Source organism: Chiroxiphia lanceolata, chromosome 3 (assembly GCF_009829145.1).
Source record: "Chiroxiphia lanceolata isolate bChiLan1 chromosome 3, bChiLan1.pri, whole genome shotgun sequence".
NCBI classification, from domain to species: domain Eukaryota; kingdom Metazoa; phylum Chordata; class Aves; order Passeriformes; family Pipridae; genus Chiroxiphia; species Chiroxiphia lanceolata.
This window is the reverse complement of record NC_045639.1, coordinates 115,226,012-115,245,238: the sequence shown is the minus strand read 5'-3', so window position 1 is coordinate 115,245,238 and position 19,227 is coordinate 115,226,012. Positions and strand designations below refer to the sequence as shown.

Below are 19,227 nucleotides of genomic sequence, written 5' to 3'. Positions count from 1 at the left end.
CTCAGGAAAGTTATTTGGCTTGGCTGCCCCTGCTGCCAACTTTGTCCTTTCCCTCTCCACCAATTCCTTTAGTACTCTAAAAAATTCCATGTGTGTGTAATGGGAGGGGATCATGGCATGGGGAGGGGGAAGGCAATAACAGTGCATCTGAATAGTGATATTGGACCTTTAGCTTGGAGTCTAAAACTTGGCTGCCTTGTCTTAATTATGGCTGGGTTTGAACCGGCCAGATCGGACATACAAGTGATAAACTTGAGCTGAACCAATGTGTTTGGACATCTTCAGGCTGCAGATTTCTGATCAGCTCCTCAGAGGCTGTGATGTTTCCCCAGTGCTTACGACCTTATTTATCCCCACTCTGTAACTTGTACTCTGCCCTTGGGGCAGAAACCTGCGCTGCAACTTGGACCCCTCCAAACTTCCATTTTGCCTTATTTTGCTAATTCTTCGAGCTCCTCTTTCATTCAGAAATCTGTTTCTCCTTTTTTGTCATCTTAATTCTCATATTGCAAAAGCACTTAACAGAATCCACGTTCCTACCCCAGCCTCTGCATCAGTAAACAGCTTTTCCTTTTGTTTTTCCTGCTGTAGCACGAGAGAGGTGATGGAGAGGGAGGATACATGACAGAGGAACATGGAGCTGAAGGTTAAAGTCAGCTGTTGCAGTAGAACAATGTTTTAGGCTCTCTTAGTCCATATAAAATTACCAGAAACTTTAAAAATGATTTAGCTGATGAAACTGACGGGAAAAAATTAAACCTGGAAGACATTCTATGGTGTACTGAGAGGAGAGGGCAGGTTGGAAAATAGTAACAAGAGTATTAAATGGTGACTTGAAAATAAAGGAATGATTGATAAGAAGCAAAACCTTAACATAACACTTATTAGTGCTGGTCCTAAAAACAGGAGCTGCTTTTTATAGAAACTTTTTTAATGGTGTCTGTAATAAGATAAACAAGAAGCACTTGGGTTGGGCTCTGTATAAATAATCTCCTACTGATAAGAAAAATGACAGTATAAACAGGAGCTAATAATAGTTCCTGCGGAATTTCCTATCTTGGATTTGGAGCTGCTTTTACCAGGAGCTGCAGCTTTGCTCAGGGTGGGGGTTCAGCCCCATGTGGGGCAGGCGAGGGGCCAAATTTTTATCAGCCATAATTTGAAGTCTTGTGCTGCAATTTGCCTTAATTGCCACCAGAATTGTGTCTGGGCATCAATTGAGTTCTGGTCAGAAGGCAAAGGATAACAAGAGAAATGTAAACTTGCTAAGAGATGCTGCCTGAGCTTCCAAATGGGGCTGGAAAGTGGGGGACATGTTTTTCAGGAACTGTCTGTTCTGTGCTACAGTAAAGGAGAGAGGGAGGAGTATTCAGGGATGAGCCCTTTGCAGATGGGAATAAGTATTTTGATGGATGATGCCTCTGCAAGGTTTGGAAATACTACCTTTCCCATTTTTTACACATAGGGAGTGAAGGAACAAAAAAAAAAAAAAAACCCTCATTTTCCTGAGGTTGCAGAGCAGAAATTTGAATTCAGATTTTTTAAAAAACCAAACCATTTAAAAAACCAAACCAAAACCCAAGAATAAAAACGCAGAGGTTATTTTTTGTTGTTGTTTTTAAATACACATAGAGCTTTGCAGGGTGCAGTTCTGCTCACCTTCCCAATTATTCTGCTGGTACAGCCCAGCCCTGTCCTACTGTCTCTGTCTTAACTGAGGTGAGAATTCCAGGAGCTGGCTTTCCATTATGCTAAACACACACAGCATCCAGTGCAGTGGAGGGCAGCCTTGGAGCACTGCTGGAACAAATAAAATCCCTAAAGGTTTGGAACCTATACACAGGGATGCTGAGCAAATGCAAATACAAAGAGAAACTTAACTAGTTCCACTGTATGAAGAGAATTCAGAAAGTTACTGAGTTACTGATCATCTGAAATGGCATGCCACTGGATTTTGAAAAACATTTTCCTTCCTTCTTCTTTTTTTAAACTCATGACAACACAGGGAAAGCTTTTTTTTTCCCCCCTATGATTTTGATCTGTGCAGGTTTTCTGTAAACAAGCTTTGCTAATCTCCTTAAATTGATAGGTGTCCTTTGCAAGCACTTGTTCTGCGGATGTAGGACTTTGCTTACAAAGTGAAGAATTAAAACACAGTCAGTTACTTTCTTCTCCGGGTCTGACGTGTTCCAGGTGCTTCTAAAAACCTCTCCTGAAAGAAACATGAAAGAAATGCAAAGCAGAGCCGCCGAACAAATCTGTGAAGGTGAAAACCAGTTCCCAAAGACTCGCTGAGTAGCAGTGTTGAGGGTTATGAGGAGATTTGTACTGCAGATACCTCCTCTTGATGCTGTGCTTTGCCATTTCTTTTATATATTTGAAAGGGAAACTCTTTCCCCACATAACTTGTGTAGCAGCCAGCAGGGCTGGCCAGAGGAGCGAGCACAACCTGCCATCTCCATGGGGTTTATTGTTAGGAAGCATAGCCTGCCACGGGGAGGAGTGATGTGTGACACAAGAAGTCAGCATTTAAATTGCAACAGCCCTTTGTGAACACCACTTCTCTTCAGTGTTTTCTGTGAGAAAACTATGTGTGCTCATAGCCACGTGTTCGTGGCCCTGCTCTTGCTGGGCCCAGAGGATGACAGTCTTCCCCATTCAGTTTGGGAGTGAATTTCCTCAACACAGCTGGATTTTCAGTACTCCAGAGAAACTTATTTCATTAAGCTGCTTCTGGCAGCAGGAGGATTTCTTTTTTTCCTACCTGTGCAATTTCCTAGAGAGGAATGATTACAGACAACGTGCCGGCGCGGTCCTGGTGGCAGTACCTGGCCCTGGCCCTGAGGCACTTGAGATGCAACAGACTCTGATGTGACAACTGGGGGGGGGGTTGTTTTTTTAATTGAAAAGAGTGAAGAATGGATTTGGATTAGGACACTGGGATCTAGGAAATCCTGGATCAATTCTGCTACGGACTTCGCACGTGACCTTGATCAGTGAAGCTGTTGAAATGTGGTTTTTGGGCCTCTAAACCGAGCTGAGGTACAGATAAGTTTTATGCCTTAGGAATGTTTTGCAGAAGCATCTTTGTGAACTGTGAGGACTCGCAGTGAGTCGAAGGATCAGCTGCTGTGGCTAAATGACACCAGTTATTTTGCCACAGAAGGATTCCAGCACAGGTACAGCTCTGCATCGGAGGACTTTGGTGCAGTTCAGTACCTTGTGACAGTGCAGAGTTGCTGGTAAGACAGGTACAGGTTAAAAGATGGGGAAAGACATCAACCTGTTGGAGCAAATCCAGAGAAGGGCCATGGAGATGATTAGAAGAATGGGGCACCTCTCCTGTGAGAACAGGCTGAAGGGATTGGGGTTGTTCAGCTGGAGAAGAGAAGGCTCTGGGGAGATCTTATTGTGGCCTATAAGAAAGATGGGACAAACTTAGCAGGGCCTGTTATGACAAGGGGTAATGTTTTTAAACTGAAGGAGGGTCAGTTTAGATTAGATAGAAGAAAGAAGCTTTTTACAATGAGAATGTTAAAACCCTGGCACAGGTTGCCCAGAAAGTTGTTGGATGCCCCATCCTTGGAAACGTTCAAGGTCAGGTTGGATGGGGCTCTGAACAACTCGACCTAGTCGAAGATGTCCCTGCTCATTGCAGGGGGTATTGGACTAGAAGACCTTTAAAGGTCTTTTCCAACTCAGATTTTTCTATAATTCTATGAAAGTGGACGTGGCAACACCCAGCTTGAGTCTTTTGGCTCCTTCCCCTTTGTGCTGTCCCGAGCACATGGTCTGGAGTGGTCACATCTGTAACACGTTGTGACCGTGTCAGGCAGCTTTGTGAGCAGAATTCGGATTTTCCACTTGCTGAGGACATCTAATCTCTATTTATAATTTTTATCTAACAGTGCTCTGTGTTTATATCTTAGTTTGTTATCCAAGCACTCAGCACGCACTAATTCACTGCTGTAAGTGTAAGTGGACCGTAGTAAACAAGTAAATGTGTGGTGCTGTTACCCAGTGATTGATGGGAGCTGGGCAGCAAACCTTCGTGTCCCACAGCACTGTGTTCAAAAAATGGCTTTTATAAATCATAAGAGTAGGTCAAGAGCTGCAAATTTTCGAAACTTGGTCCTTTCACTGGTGGTCAAGCATCTAGATGGCATGATTTCAACTAGGCTCTTGAAGCCTTGGTCTGGGCCAGAGGATATCACCAACTTACATTGACTTCTTTTGGTATTAACTTGTAACTTCCACTGTTACTTGATGTAAACTTGGCAGGATCTAAGATTTCTGCTTGGTTGAATAATTCCACTTCCCTTGTAATATAAACTCAATTTTAGATCCCAGTGTGGGCCCTGGGGGTAGGCAACTCTTGGCTGCCCCAGCTGTTCCTGAGCTCTTTCAGTTGTGGGCAAGGCAGTCTCTGGGAATGGGTTTTAAGAAAATCAGGGTCTGTTTTGTGGGCCCAGCCCTGGTGAATAGCAGTAAACTTCTGCCTCCGAAACAAAACATTCCTACCCCTTTTCCCCAGGATAATTAAAACTTCATAGCCTCCAGAATTCCGTTTAAGGAAGAACAATTAAGAGTATAAACCCCATGATTTTAAAAATCTGGTTGGAGTAAACCCACCTGAATATGGTACCTGAGAGTCAAGTTTAGACATTCTGAACTTAACTACCTTCAATGTTCAACTCAGAAAAAAAGCACAGTAAAACCCCCAGATTGGAAGCAGTAAAACTACAGGGAGTTGATTTTCATGAGTTAAATATGATTATGAGATCTTACAAAACCTTGATGCATCTCAAGAGGGAACAGGGAGTTTGGTTTCTGTGTGAGAACCAGCCTCTACCTGCCTGGGCATTATCACCAAGCAGGTGGTGGCACAGGTGGTGTTGGCAGTATATTGTTACTTGGAGCACCTCCTAAAACTTCACTTCTCAGGAGAGCCGAGATGTTGTTAACCCTTCCTGGTGGCTGAAGAGCCTTGTGGAAAGCACAGGGAGTTGTTCTGCCTGAAGTTCTGCTGCAGTTATTCAGCAAACTATATACATTTGTTAATGTTGCCAAGTGAACCTACAGTTCACCTCCTGGTGCACTTTTAAACCTCTTGTTTTGTTTAGTTTCCCTCCTAATCACTTTCTGCCCTTTCTGCATTGATCCTTCATTCACTGTCAGGCTTTGGAAATAACTGTATTACCTTCTATGATTTTTTTCCTCCTTTTTACTCTTAGAAATCTTGCTATAAAAACTGGAATATTTTGTCCCTGATCATGCCTGGATACCTGGAGCTTGACTCCTGCTTTGCTGGCAAGCAGCTGCCCTTCCTGGGTTGTTTTCTGACCGTTGTTCCAGCTGCTGACATTTGGTTTGCTCCGATTCTGGGCTGATTTGATCTGTATCACACAGACTGTTTCTGTGTTTATCTCCCTCATTCAAGCATCGAGTGATAACGATCTCTTAACTATCGTTATATATGTGTAACAGTGGGGAAGGGACTTGTTCCCATTTCACAGATGAAGAAGTTTAAGAGTCGGGGAAGTTGTGGACAATTCGAGTCACTGGTAGATTTGGCTTCCCAATTTTGCACCCTTTTTGCCTGGGGGTCGATTGGGCAGATTCCAGGATGTCCCTTGAGTAAGGATGAACAAAACACCAGGGAGAAGTTAAAGCAGTTTGGGACAGGGCAGGGAGGCTTCAGCTCTGCTTTTCCTGGGAAAAGCAGGTTCCTGGGCTTTGTGAGGCAACACCTTTTATCAGTATAAAAACCACCTAAAAATGTTTTATATATAACAAGTTTTCTCTTTCTCCTTTTTTTGTGTTTTGTTCTGGTTTTTCCAGGGATCAGTCAGAGCCGGATCTCCCATTGGCTGTTGCAGCAGGGGTCGGACCTGAGTGAACAGAAGAAAAGGGCATTTTACAGATGGTACCAGCTTGAGAAGACAAATCCTGGTAAACAAATACAGCCTAAACATCTCCTGCTGTTTATTTATGGAATGGAAACCTTTTGTCACTGTTATGTCACTGATAATTCACTCCTAGTCTGGGGTACTCCAGAGGTTCTTCCTCTGAACGGTGTAATTTTTGGGAGGGTGGGAACAGATCTTCATTTTACTTCTCAACAAATGATCCAGAGCTGACTCATCCATATCTGTCTCATCCATAGCTGTCTGTCCAGCTCCTCAGTCATGGATACTTGCCTTGCCCTCCCACCACTAACTAAATCGGGGAATCAGAAGCTGTCAATGGAGTTACAGTCAGTTAATTAATGAAATACCTGCTGAGGCTCTTCAGAATGAACAATTAGAAAACATTAATAATGGCTGCATAATACAGGGTTGCAGCAAAAAATCCACAGTTTGGCAGAGAGGATCTTTGGGATAACTTCAGAGGGTTTTGAGTTGGATCTCCTGGATGGGATGTTGATAGTTCCAGTGATAAACTGGAGATGTGTCTTTCAAATCCCACCTGCCTCTCCAAATCTCAAAATAGATCTTGAATATAAAAGGAGAAGTAAAGCTCCTCATTATCTTTAACTAACCAGCAATCTTCAGCATCACAGTTGAATTAATTTCCTCACATTGTTCTTCTCCACAGATTTTGTTTGACCACAATTCTTTTTTTTTCCCTTTAGCAGTTTTATTGTAAAGATCAAAATATTTACGTTTAATTTCCTTTAAACAATGGCGTGATTAAATTAACTGTGTAATTGTTTTAAGGAATTTAAAACTCAGGCTCTCTAATGCGAGCTTGGCTTCAATACCCAGAACTCTATTAAGAAAAATTCCAGTGAAAACAAGAGTCTCAAAACCCCTGCTTTGTGTGTGAGCTGAAAATCAAGAGGCTCCAGCTGCCAGTTGGCCTGGGACTGCCTCAGATTTAAGTTGGGTGGGTTCAAAGTGACAGCTGAACCTGTTTCTTCTGTTAAGCATCTAGAAATCTGCTTTAAAGAATGAAAGTGCCAAGGAGCCTTGGTTTTTGCTCTGGCTGGAATTGTGACACTCAGGATCAGCAAAGTTCCTGGGTGCAACCATCCAGTATCAGCTCTGTGGAGAGGCTGGGATTGTGCCCTGTAAAGTGACTTCCAGACACTTCCCTTTGATGGAAGGTGTTGCCTCCAAAGTAGTGGAGAAACTTAGAGGGTTTTGGAAAGTGTATTTTGGGGAAAAAAAACCCACAAAAATCTGCTCCAGATGAAACCTGTTGTGTGGATCTTTCCTGTCACTTTGCATCTTTTCTTGCCAGTGTCGCGTGAAGCTGTTTAAGAAATCACAGTCTTTGCTGGGATAAGAGAAATCTTGTCCAATTCAGCACTAAAATCTTTATTTCTTAACCTTCTTTCTTTCCCCATATCCACAAGCTCACATCTCCTTTGTCCTGTTGCTCTTGAGAAGTGTCTTAAGGAAGGAAGACTTTCAACACTGAAGGATGTGGCTTAAATTGAAATGAGTCCACGTGAACCTCTGCTTTTCTTTATGCACACATGGAAAACCTCCTGGAAGAGGGGTTGTTTGAGTGTAACCTTTTTCCCAATAAGAAATCTTAAACAGCATTTTCAAGAAGTGTAAAGGGCAAATTGTTTCCTCTGCCTAAGCAAAGGGACTATTTGGATGCACTTAAATTCCTTCTAGAACCAAATAACATTTGGTTTCTTTTAAGGCACTGAGGTAAAGGGATGAACCTTCAGCTTTCCTGCAGCTGTGGGGAAAGTCTGCTTGAGGAAAATGGGGTTGTATTTATTTATTTATTGTAGGATCATCCACTGCTTTGAATTACTGCCATCTACTATATTGCAGGTCAGACCAGGTAGCCAGGAGATAATTAACAAGTGTCTTCTGGAAGGTACCAACCTTGTTCAAAGAATTCTGGATTTAAATCACTGTTACAAAACCAATTTAGAGCCGAAGTTTTGGATTCTACTTGGAGTATCCTGTGATTAGTAGACAAACCACTACATTCTGCTGCCTCCTCTAAAGCCAGAAAATGAGGAAATCAGTGGAACTTCGTGCCACGTTCCCAAAGAAGTGATGCCATCACTGCACTCTCTGTAGAGTGTGAAAGATTGTCCTCCTTGGAGGAAACTTGAGAGATTAACTGACTGGCATGTGCTTTTTTCTGTTTGCTTGCTTGCTAAGAAGTGGCATTTGGCTTTCTGTTCTCAGAATTCCCAACTTTTCCAATTCCAGCTGCTGGGGACAAAACCTCAGTCCTTTGAGTGATAGAGTCAGGTCTGTGTGCAGAACACCTGCATGTTTGAGTTACCAATGGGCAAAGTGAGGTCTTTGGGAACTAATTAGTTCCCCAATTTCTTTAATTCCTTGTCTTGCAAAGCTCAGAGTAAGTCCATACTGAATTTGTGTAATGGAAAAAACCCTTTCACTTAAAATTGAACCAGTTTTGAAGGACTAGGACAGCAGATAAAATCAATTTATAAACTGGGAAGGAGGAATAGTTGTTTTGTGTGGAAAGGACTGGAGATCTCTTGGCAGGCCTGCAGCCTTCCCTTGGCTCTGCCAGTTTTTCTCTACAATTTGTAGAATTCACCTTTCTATCCCTCATTCCCATCTCCTCAACAAAGGTGAGCCCCATTCCCTGAGTGTGACACCCCTGCTTTGCCTCACAGCAGGGCCTGTCTTTTACTGTGCTTATATAAGCAAAAGATAACTTATAAATATATAAAAAGATATTTTATTTTAGGGTTTTTTTTCAAATGTAGAATGGTGCTATATAATGCTTTAAATCATCCACAAGCTTTCCTGCATCTGCCAACCAAAGAATTTCATGCTGGGGAGCCTTAAGGCAGTTTCAGGACACTGCTGCTGTTCAGATGTTGCTCCTATATGGAAGAGACTCAGCAATTCCATCACTTCCATTCTTTTCCAGCTTTCTCTGACCTCTTGAATGTGCTGTTTGTTCCTTGCTTGGGTTTGATTGCTGGTTTGCATGGGCAGTTTCTGTATTTCTCCTGTCTCTGGTGGTGGGTGTTCAGACAGCAGCAGGCTGGAACGTTGCAAGAGAGACTGAAGTCTCATGGACCAGGGGAAAAAAACCCACCCACTGTTCCTACTGTTTGCAATAATCTTGCTCAAAAATGTCTTAATCAACGTTTTCCTGGTAGGAGTGATGTCGGAGTTAATGGCAATGCTGTGAATTCCAGTGTTCTACTGGTTGTAAATTTTTCTGGGAGGAGTTACCAATTAGGGTGAAAGGCAGTTTTTTTTTGAAGGGGAGAAGTCAATGCTAAATGCATTTGAAAGGTCTTTAATCCAGTTAATAGGGATGCTTTTCATTTAGATGGCGCTTTTTTTCAGACAGGCACCACTTGTCCTGTGGTTTGTAGAGGACTGAGAGCATTTTGGCAATAGATAAATAGTATATATTTCAGAAGCCAGTATATGAGTGCAGAGAGTCCTGCAATGTTCTGACTGATTTTTTTCAGAGCCCATGGGTTTTAAATAAATAAATATTTCTTTTTAGATTGATAGTTGTTACCCTGATTAGTTTGCCTGACACTGGGTCTTGGACAATGTGGAAAGTTTGTTATGGAGTAACTTTAACTTGTCTCTTGCCTCTTGTAGCGCAAAGTGAAGCTGGCACCTAGAAATGATGTGTTAAAGTTACAGATGGGTACAGACTGCTTCCATTTAGGCTGGGTATTTATTTCTGCCAGTCTTCTGTAATAGGAAGGCAGCTGTGGTCACCTTGAAGAGAACCCTCTGCTCTTGCTCCTTGAACAAAAGGGAAAAAGAGAGGTAGTTATTGTCAAGATGTAGCATCTCTTGTGTTATTCCCCCAGCAGTTCTTGTTGAGCTCTAAAAGAAAAGCCTACCCAAAATCAGGGGGTTTGCACTGGGAATGGATTGTTGATGATGTGCTATTTCCCAGAGCAAACAGTCCCTGCTCTGATCCTTTTCATCCAGGTCAGGAGCTCTGGAGGGAACTTTTTGCTGTGCTGCTGCTGATCCAAATCTGCTCTGGCTCGGGAGGAACTGAGAGGTGTTTATTGTGTGATCTGGGGTCAGCCTGGCTAAAAATACAGTGAGACATCTGTTCTTATCAGTGCAGTGGAAGAGAGGTACTTGCTGCAAAGGCTTGCCAGGAAATGGTTCCTTGGAGCTGGGAGATGCCTGAGGCTCGGAGTTACCATCCTGTGCCTGGCCCCTATGGCAGAGCCTCTGTGGGGCACGTGATGGGGATCAGCAACTGCATGTGATGCTCTTACAGCAACTCCCTTTCTTCAGGATGGTGTCTGGGATGTGCCAAGAGAAGGCAGGCCTTCTCCATGAGGAATTCTGAATATAGAGAGAGCTGCATTCCACTTGGGAAGCACCAATCTTGCCTCCTCTCCCCAAAAACCCACCTGCAGGATCCTCAAAGTCATACCTTGCATGTGAGGGAATTCAGGTTTGCACAGAGAAAACCCAGCACTGCAGGAAAAGGTGCTCAGCACTGGCAGGGAGTGAGAGATGCCACTTTTGCTTTCCCTCTGTGAAGGCAGTTCTTCCCAGACAGTTCACCTCTACACCCCTGAGAGATGTCTGGCTGTTTGATGCATTTACTGAGATGAAAATCTCATGCTGCATTTTCTCCACTCTTGTCTGCTCAGGAGAGAAGTTTCACTTCTTCTTCTTAAAAGCTGTTTGAGGGGTTTATAAAAAGATTCTGAGCTGGTGACTGGGATGTAACTTAGTAAGTTATAAAGAAGTGGAGCTGGGTGGTGAGAAGGTTGGGATGAAGCTTTGGAACAGCAGAATAAACGGGATCCCCAAGTGCTCATTGAATAGAGGGGGATGAGGAAAAGCTCCACAGTTACCTCACCAAATGTGGCAGCAGTGAATGTCAGGAATCATAGATGGTTTTGGTTCAAGATCACCTTGTTCCACCCCTGCCATGGGCAGGGACACCTTCCACTGTCCCAGGTTGCTCTAAGCCCTGTACAGCCTGGCCTTGGACACTCCAGGGATGGGGCAGCCACAGCTTCTCTGGGCAACCTGTGCCAGGGCCTCCCCACCCTCACAGCCAAGAATTCCTTCCCAATATCCCATCTAACCCTGCCCTCTGGCAGTGGTTACACATTCCCTGTGTCCTGTCCCTCCATCCCTTGTCCCAAGTCCCTCTCCAGCTCTCCTGGAGCCCCTTTAGGCTCTGGAAGGGGCTCCAAGGTCTCCCTGAATCCTTCTCTTCTCCAGTTGAACTCCCCCCACCTCTCCCAGCCTGGCTCCAGGGCACAGGGGCTCCAGCCCTTGGTGCATCCCATGTCCACTCTTTCCACATGTACATCCAAGCCCATTTTGGGTCTCTTTATGCATTCAGATCCTTCCCTCTCTGTTTGTGGTACTTGCTTGTAATTCTCAGCATATTTCTCTCTTATCTGCTGCCGATATTGATGTTACCCCATAGAAAAGAGAAATAGGTAAATTGATCCAGCAGGGCTACTAAAACAAAAAAAGGTATGTTATATTCAGTATGTGAACATATCAGTAGCAGTAGCAGCAGCAGCAGCAGCAGCAAATTTATGCATTCAATGCAGATTTTTTTCAGCCTCTGTCTGAAAAATCTGAGAAAAATTTCGTGGAAGGACTTACCTTGATGTTGGGCATCACTGATTTTCCTGTATTCTCCCTGTGAAATTAAACCTTCAGGTAGGGAAAGTATATTGCTAAGACAATGCAGGGAAAGTGAATCTCTTTTCCTGTTCTTCCCTGTCTCTTTTTTAATTTTTATTTTTTTTTTTGTTAAGGAGGGACGTTTTGTGGTTTCTTGTTTGTTTTTCAATTTTTGAAGTGTATTTAAAGCTTGGCAACTTGACACCCACCCAGCCCCCTAAAGTGTGCAAGTACTAGAAAAACCAGATAAGGAGCTTTCCTTGAAATGGCCTCCCAGTAAAATTGGCACTATAGGAAATACTTCATGTTTCAATAAAACCCAAGTAATCTGTGTGGGCTCGTTAGCTGGGAATTAGTGAGAGGCACCGTGTGTTGTGTGTGCAAGGCAGAGATTGTGGGGCTTCACTTCCTACAGGCTCCTCCTGGGTAACATTTGTAAATTGTTTGGAGCTCCACTACCTGCCACAGATGCAGTGAGGAAAATACTCCGTGTGCATTTCTGGGAGGGAGCACAGCCAAGTGCCTAAATAGCTCATTTCTTGCTTTTTAGCTGCAGGAATTTGTTTATTGGTTAAACTCTTAAGTTCCCTTGACCCTTTTACCCCGTTGTGTATTAGAGGAGCAGTGTTGTTTCACTACCACAATCTGTTTAGATGATTAAATCCCAACCCAGAGAGGTTTTTGCTGTCTGTGTGTGCACAATTCTGTGAGCAGAGCTGCTCCTCCTGGATCTGCCCGGTGCAGGAATTCCGGTGGAGCTCAGAATGCTTGTGGGATAGAGGTGGTGATTTATCTTTTCATACACCTTTTTTTTTTTTTTTTTTTCTTCTTTCTGTTTTGCACACAAGAACAGCTCTTCCCTCCCTGTGGGGGAAGTCACTGAGCACAAAACTGTCCTTCAGAACATGCCCTGCTTTCTGTCCTCGTGTCCTGTCCCAGGTTCCCCGTCCTCACCCAGGGATGTATGAAAGATCGATCTCCCAGTGTGTGCCTTGATTTATCTTGATTTATTAACTGAGAGGCTCTTGTGGAAAGAATCAGGGGTGAGTTTCAAAGGGGCCTTTCCTGAAGGCATCTTGCCAAGTCCCGTCTCATGCTTGATGCTTTCCAGCTCAGAGCTATTGAAAGGAGAAATACATCCACAGAAGGGGGGCAGAAGAGGAAAGTTGTGGTGTTAATCTGCTTTCAGTGACTTTTCCAGGCCCCCTGGCACCCGTGAGCCCATGTTTGCACAGGCCACAGGTTGTGCTTCTGTTGGTGGAGCTGCTTCAGGTGTTCACTCAGCTCTTTGGACACACTGAAATATCGTTGGTATAAATTTTCCATTTTGTTTCCTGACATTGCTGTAAAATTAAACAGAACTTGCTGTTTCCCATTTTATGACAGACCAGGTGGCAGCACAGCCTAAATAAATCCCAGCTGGGGCACAGCTCACCCTTTCTGTACAACCCCTTTCCTCTTGATGAAGACACAACAGCTCTTCCTAAGTGCCTGTCAGCTCAGTTATGTCTCCTTAGACTTCCATGGTCACCTGGTACCTCTCTGGCTTTGGAGGTTGGGGGTGGCAACCCTTTGTGTATCTTTAAGGTGTTTGACAATGCTTTACTTTTTTAGTTTGAATGGTTTCACCATCTGTCTTGTCTTTTTTTCCACGAACAGGAATGAGAGGATGGGCATGACTTTTAACCCTCTAAACCCCACAATATTTGTTATTCTTAGGGGCCACACTAAGCATGAGACCAGCTCCTATCCCAGTAGAAGAGCCAGAATGGAGACAGACGCCTCCCCCAGTCACAGCTACCTCTGGGACCTTCAGACTACGGCGAGGCAGTCGGTTCACGTGGAGAAAGGAGTGCCTGGCAGTCATGGAAAGGTAGGTCACTCTGGGGGTTTGGAGATGGGTGTTTTAAACCCAACTCAAGTGTCCTATTGCCTGCTCTGGTGAACACTAGAACTGTTTTCATGGGTGTGTTTTAGCATTATGCAAGCCTGTAATTGATTCTAGAGAGTAGGAGGAGCTGTTTTACCTCATGTGTTGTTTAAAAAAATGTAACACTGCTCTGGACAATCTCTCTTTTTTTTTTTTTTTGTAGCCCCCAGGACATCATGTCTTTAGCTGAGTATTGGTGTTCAGCTCTTCCTTTGCTTTTGCAGAAACCTTTCCACTTAGCCTAATCCAGGCTCCCTCTTGGTGGGGGTCTGCACTCTCTTTACACTCTGCATTTCTCCTTTCCCACTCTCCTGATTTCCCCTCATCGTGTATCCGGGTATTTTATAGTTGGTACTGGCATTTCGACAGCGCTGTGATTGCTCAGGATGCAGAACTTTGCCTAACAAACCATAGATTCCTTGTCCAAAAAGGCTCTTACAACCCTTTTGCATGAGCTGGGAGCAGCACAGAGCAAAGTGGATCTTTCAAACACATCTGCAGAGTGGGAGGTGATCATTAGAGCTCCCAGCCCTCCAGTCCTGCAGAGATGGAGCACTCTGAGCCTGGGCGTGCTTTGCCTTTCCCTCTGCTCGCAGTAATGTCTCTTTTGTGGATAATGTTGTATAACAGGAAAGGGCCAGTGAACTCAGATGTAGTTTAGGGATGAATGCTTGTTTCTGTTCAGGGCTAAATGGCTGGGAAGAGTTTTCTCTCCTCTGAGGGCAGGAGGAGCTTCCTTTCCATGGAAGCACCATGTGTGTGCTACACTCCTCTGGTTTGCAATTCCAGCGAGCCCTCGGCCAGCAGATCTGTGGGATGTGCTTTTACCATTTCTGTAATGCTTCTCTTCCCTCCTGCTTGCACAAGGGCCTGGGGAACTGATTAGGAGCAGGAGCTGAGGCCGAGCTAAGACTGAAATCCTGAGCTGCCTCGGGAACACAGGGATAGACACACTTCTGTGTGGGCACAGGCCATCACAGGGTCTTTGCAGGACTGGAACCAGTAACTAAGTGTTTGTTTCCCTGTTCTGGCCTGGCACTGCATTGATATTTTCAGCTTAGGCTGGATGTTTCCCTGAAGGAAATATTTGAAATCTGTTCTGCTTTGCTGGACTAAGCTAATGCAAAGTCCTGGGATCTGATTGTACAGGACTGTGTTTTTCTGGTGTCCCCCTCCACAGAGGCAGTACAGGATCTTTAGCACTTTAAAATGCTTGTATGACTGTCCTGATGTGTAAAATGACAAAACCACCACAGCTCTGTGTGCCTTCAGGACAGCACCATCTCCTGATGAACCCTCTGTGTGTGAAATAGTTACTCTGAAGTAGAATTAGAGCTCTTTGGATGTGGCTGTTTTCATTTTTTGGTTTCTATCTGGCCTGAAGTGCAATAACTGCTGTGATTTGCTGTTTGAATCCTGGTTGTGCCTCAGACACCTCTGTGGGGGAACACAGAGCAGAGGAAGAGCTGAGCAAACCAGCACTACCCTTTCCTCCTCCACACCTCTCCTCAAGCCTGTCTCTGCTGAGACACTCTCACAGAACCTGTGGTGGTTTGATGTGCCTGTTAGAAAGGTGTGAGATTTGGGTTTGGTTATGGAAAGAAGCAAATCAGTGCTGAGTTTGAAATCACCCAGTCATGAATGCAGATACGTAATCGCTCGATTTAATTTTTCATTAACTTCTTTTCTTCTTTGTCGTTCTTGGTTTTGTTCTCTGTGTCTTGTGCTCTGTAAGGTCTTTGCTGCAGGGGTTTTCTTCTTATTCTGCTGCTGCCACATTGCCTTAATCCTGGTTTTAATGTTAATTTGCCAAGCCCTTGGTAGGTCACTGTGAGCGCTGAATTTACCAGCCTTGTGTGGGGTACTGGAAATCAGGGCTGAGGAGTTTCATTCAAGGCAGGACCACAGTAAAAGTGTTGTATGGCAATAAAACTACACCATAAAGCAAGCTGGGAATATGGTTGTTAAACTGTTGTGCTTTAGTAGGCCTAGTAGAGCTGGAGGGATGAGCTGTTTTATGTGACAGGTTCTGAAAGAGTGGGAGAAAAATGCTCTTCTGGGAGCCCCGGGAAGAAAGGAACTAATTTCACTTATAAGTCAGTGGAGTCTTCCAGGCTTGTCCAGAATGTGACTCATAACAGCAGCAGGATGGAGGTAACCAGATTCCTGGCTGTCTGGCCCAAGAGATGGGGTTTCCTCCATGCCACAGGGTGAGGAATAAGCATTTGGCAACTAAAATGGTGGTTGGCATTGCCTGTGGGCCGGTGCTGTTTGTTGGGTAATTTGCATTTTCCTCCCAAGGATTAAATTTTGACTGTGAATGGAGGCATCTCACTTTAATGGGCTGTTTTCCTCCAGGAAGTGCAAATTCCACTGCATTGTGTTTGTATGTCCTGCTGCTTTGGGAACCTCAGCTGATAACTATCTAGCAAGGAGGAACAGAGATGCAGGAGACGATTCCATCCAACTCATATGAGGGTTGTAAGCACCTCCCTCTCTGGTTGCCTTCTGCACTAGAACTAACTTTAGTAATTTAGTTTAAAACCTGAAGATAAGAGGGTTGAATCTAAACCTTACTGGAAACTCTTGTGTAGGTATTGCAGAACTTCTTCCTTCTGGATGTTACTGGAATACTGTGTAAACAATACTGTGAGGGTGGGGGTGTTGACCTGCTCTGTCAGTTAATTGTGTGCTGTTGAGTTGTATTCAGTTGGTGAGAGCTGCTGTCACTAAAAGTCAATGTGTCAAACCAGCTGAGAGCACTTCAGGGGAAGGACCTGAATTTGATTGCAAAAATTAGAGGGATTTGCTTCCTGGAGCACTGAAAATGCACAGCACCAGTCAGGATTTGGCCCATGAGCTGAATGAGAAGGGTGAGGGTTGAAGGGCTCGTTTCTCTTTTTTTTTTTAAATATTGAAATCAACAAAAATTCCAGTGCAATTAATTATTATATTGGTGCCAACCTGATAGGATTAAGATTAGAGTTAGGGCCATACACTTAGATGTCTGATGTACCTAAGTGTCTGTGTACAGGATATGTGTATTAAAGAAACTAATTGGTTTATACTGGATTTCCAGAATGCTGCTTGTGGTTTGTGTAATTCAATTCTCCAGTCTTCCCTGCTTTTTTGGAATCCTCCCAGAGTAGTTTATTAGTCTCTGGGCTTAGATTTCGGACAATGGATTCGGGTCTCTTTTCTCCCTTTATTTATTTATTTATTTATTTATTTATTTTAAACATCTCTCTCAATATTTATGCTGTGAAGGTTAAGAGGAGCAGTAGTTCCAGAAAGTAAAGCTCTATATTTAACTGCAGACTAGGTGTGGTTCAGACAACTGCAGTGCAAAGCTCCTTCTCTCTGCTGTGCTACTGATACCAACCTTGACCTGTTCCCTCCTGGAGCCTCCTGCCCGTGGAATATGCTGAGTTTTGAGTGTGTTGGTGTTGTCGTGTGGCTCTGCCCTCCTTTGGGAACAGAGCTAAGCCTGCAAGAGTCCTTTCTGTGCAAACCTCAGGTTAAACTTGAAAGCCCATTTCTGCTTCACTTTCCTGTTCTTTTTCTGTTACTTCTTGTCCCACAGATAATTTTTATTTTTCTTCTCTCTGCTTTACCTCTTCTTTTCAACCCCTCTCGTTAGAACCACGAAATAGAAAATTCCCTCAGGGTTTTCTCTCTCTCTTTTTTTTTTTTTTTAAACGAAGCTGTGTTGTCTTGTTGTTTTATTTTCTTTATTACTATTTTTTTCCCCAAGTGATTTGTGCTTCTCCTCTAATCATGTGTTGGAGTCGAGGTTTATCTTCTTTTTCAGGCAAACAGAATAACTAAGATTGGCAGCAGAATCAGTGACTTTATACCCGTTTTAAGGCACTTTTGTCGAGTGCCATTAAAGACTGGAGGGGGAGTTGAGTGTTGTTTTTTAAGTATACACTTTATCCAAAGATTAAATTAAAAAACCTGTAAATTCTGCCCTAAACAAAAATGAATAATTCATCAGTTGAACGTATTTCAGTTTGTCTGGGGAACAGAGACTTTGCTTTCTGGTTGAGGGTTGTTTGGTTTGATTTTATGGGTCTGTTTTTTTTTATTTTAACACTTGTCTGTGCTTGTGAAACTCCTTTTGTAAAGGGTGTATTTAGATTAAATAAGACTAAGATGATATAGATACCCATTATCCCCATTTCATAGGTGGCAAAACAGAGTCAGGTGTTTCACTTGGCTTTATTCCCGAGAGAAATGGGTTTAGATTTCTTGAGATAGGAGGGTATAGTTTCATGCTATAGCTGAGCTGAATTAACAGTTTGTCACCAGCTCATCCTTAGGTGTTATCCTGCCTCACCACCCTTCTCAATTCCTCCTCCTCCTCAGTTTCCCTGCTCCTGCCACCCTACACTGTGCCAGATATGTTTCTTGTCTGATGGAAATAGCAGCCAGTTCAACTCAGTTCAGGGAAAATAAATCCTTTTTGTTCCCTCCCCTGCATTTTCCTGAATTGGTTCATCTTGCTGTGCAGGGAGGGGGTGCCAGAGCTGTCCCAGGGCAAAGGACAGCTGAGAGCACAAGGAAGGGGAAGTTTAACAAAAAATATATGGATTATCCATGGTGGTTTTTTGATCTGCTTGGTTTTGTTCTGGTTTTGTTTGGTTTGAGTTGGGTGAGTTCCTGGTTTCGTTGAAAGCGTGGCCATACTGGCAGTTGTGCTGGCATCATGGAAGAGGGGTCTTTTGATTTTTCCAGGGAGCAGGAATGTATTAGTTCCATGAGGATTAGAGAGATGGAGCACCTGTCCTCTGAGGAAAGGCTGGGAGAGCTGGGGGGGTTCACCTGGAGAAGAGAAGGCTCAAGGGAGACCTGAGAGCCCCTTCCAGTACCTAAAGGGGCTCCAAGAGAGCTGGAGATGGACTTGGGACAAGGGACAGGAGGGACAGGACAAGAGGGAATGGCTTCCCACTGCCAGAGGGCAGGATTAGATGGGATATGGGGAAGGAATTCTTCCCTATAAGGGTGGTGAGAAACTGAAATAGAATTCCTAGAGAAGCTGTGGCTGCCCCTGGATCCCTGGAAGTGTCCCAGGCCAGGTTGGACAGGGCTTGGAGCACCCTGGGCTAGTGGAAGGTGTCCCTGCCCCTGGCAGGGAGTTGGAAGAAAATGATCTTTAAGGTCCCTTCCAACCCAAACCATTCTGTGATTCTACACTGCGGAAGTTTTACCCTCCTGAAAGAGGCACCTCCATCCCTGTTCCCGACAAAGTGGTGCTGGGATGGGCCCATGGGGTCCTGGCCATGGTCCTGGCCCTGGGCAGTATCAGCCCTGACATGGGTTATTAGAAATCCTTCCGATTGTGAAAGCTCTATTACTGCAGCTCTCCCGAGCGCCGGGGCTTCCACGGCTTCCCTGGGGAAAACGAGAGCTCTATTAGCTCCTGAAATCCAGTTAGGAAATTTTCTTAGTTAATTTTATCCCATTACTCTTAGTTATGTCTTCTAGCAGAACCTTAATACCAGCCCCATAGGGGATCTAAGTTTCCTGTGCAAGGCTTTGGAGGAGATTGAAGTTTGGGATTCATTGCGTCTCTCCCTTTCCAAGCTGCCAACAGAGCAGGAAGTCGTGTCCTTCGGCCTCTTCCATTAGGCTGGTACATTGTTAGGAACAGAACATCAGTTTCTCATCAATATAACGACGTCCACAGAG

General features: G+C 44.1%; 1 protein-coding gene across 12 annotated transcripts in view; it reads left to right on the top strand.

The window, feature by feature from the left end:
• The window catches only part of HMBOX1 (homeobox containing 1), a 107,428-nt gene that overhangs the window by 66,058 nt on the left and 22,143 nt on the right, over window positions 1-19,227 (top strand). For all 12 annotated transcript variants that reach the window (XM_032681785.1, XM_032681782.1, XM_032681778.1 and 9 more), the window contains exons 5-6: window positions 5,842-5,952; window positions 13,326-13,479. In XM_032681785.1, coding sequence (XP_032537676.1) covers window positions 5,842-5,952; window positions 13,326-13,479 — 265 coding nt within the window. The remainder of the gene's footprint in view (window positions 1-5,841; window positions 5,953-13,325; window positions 13,480-19,227) is intronic.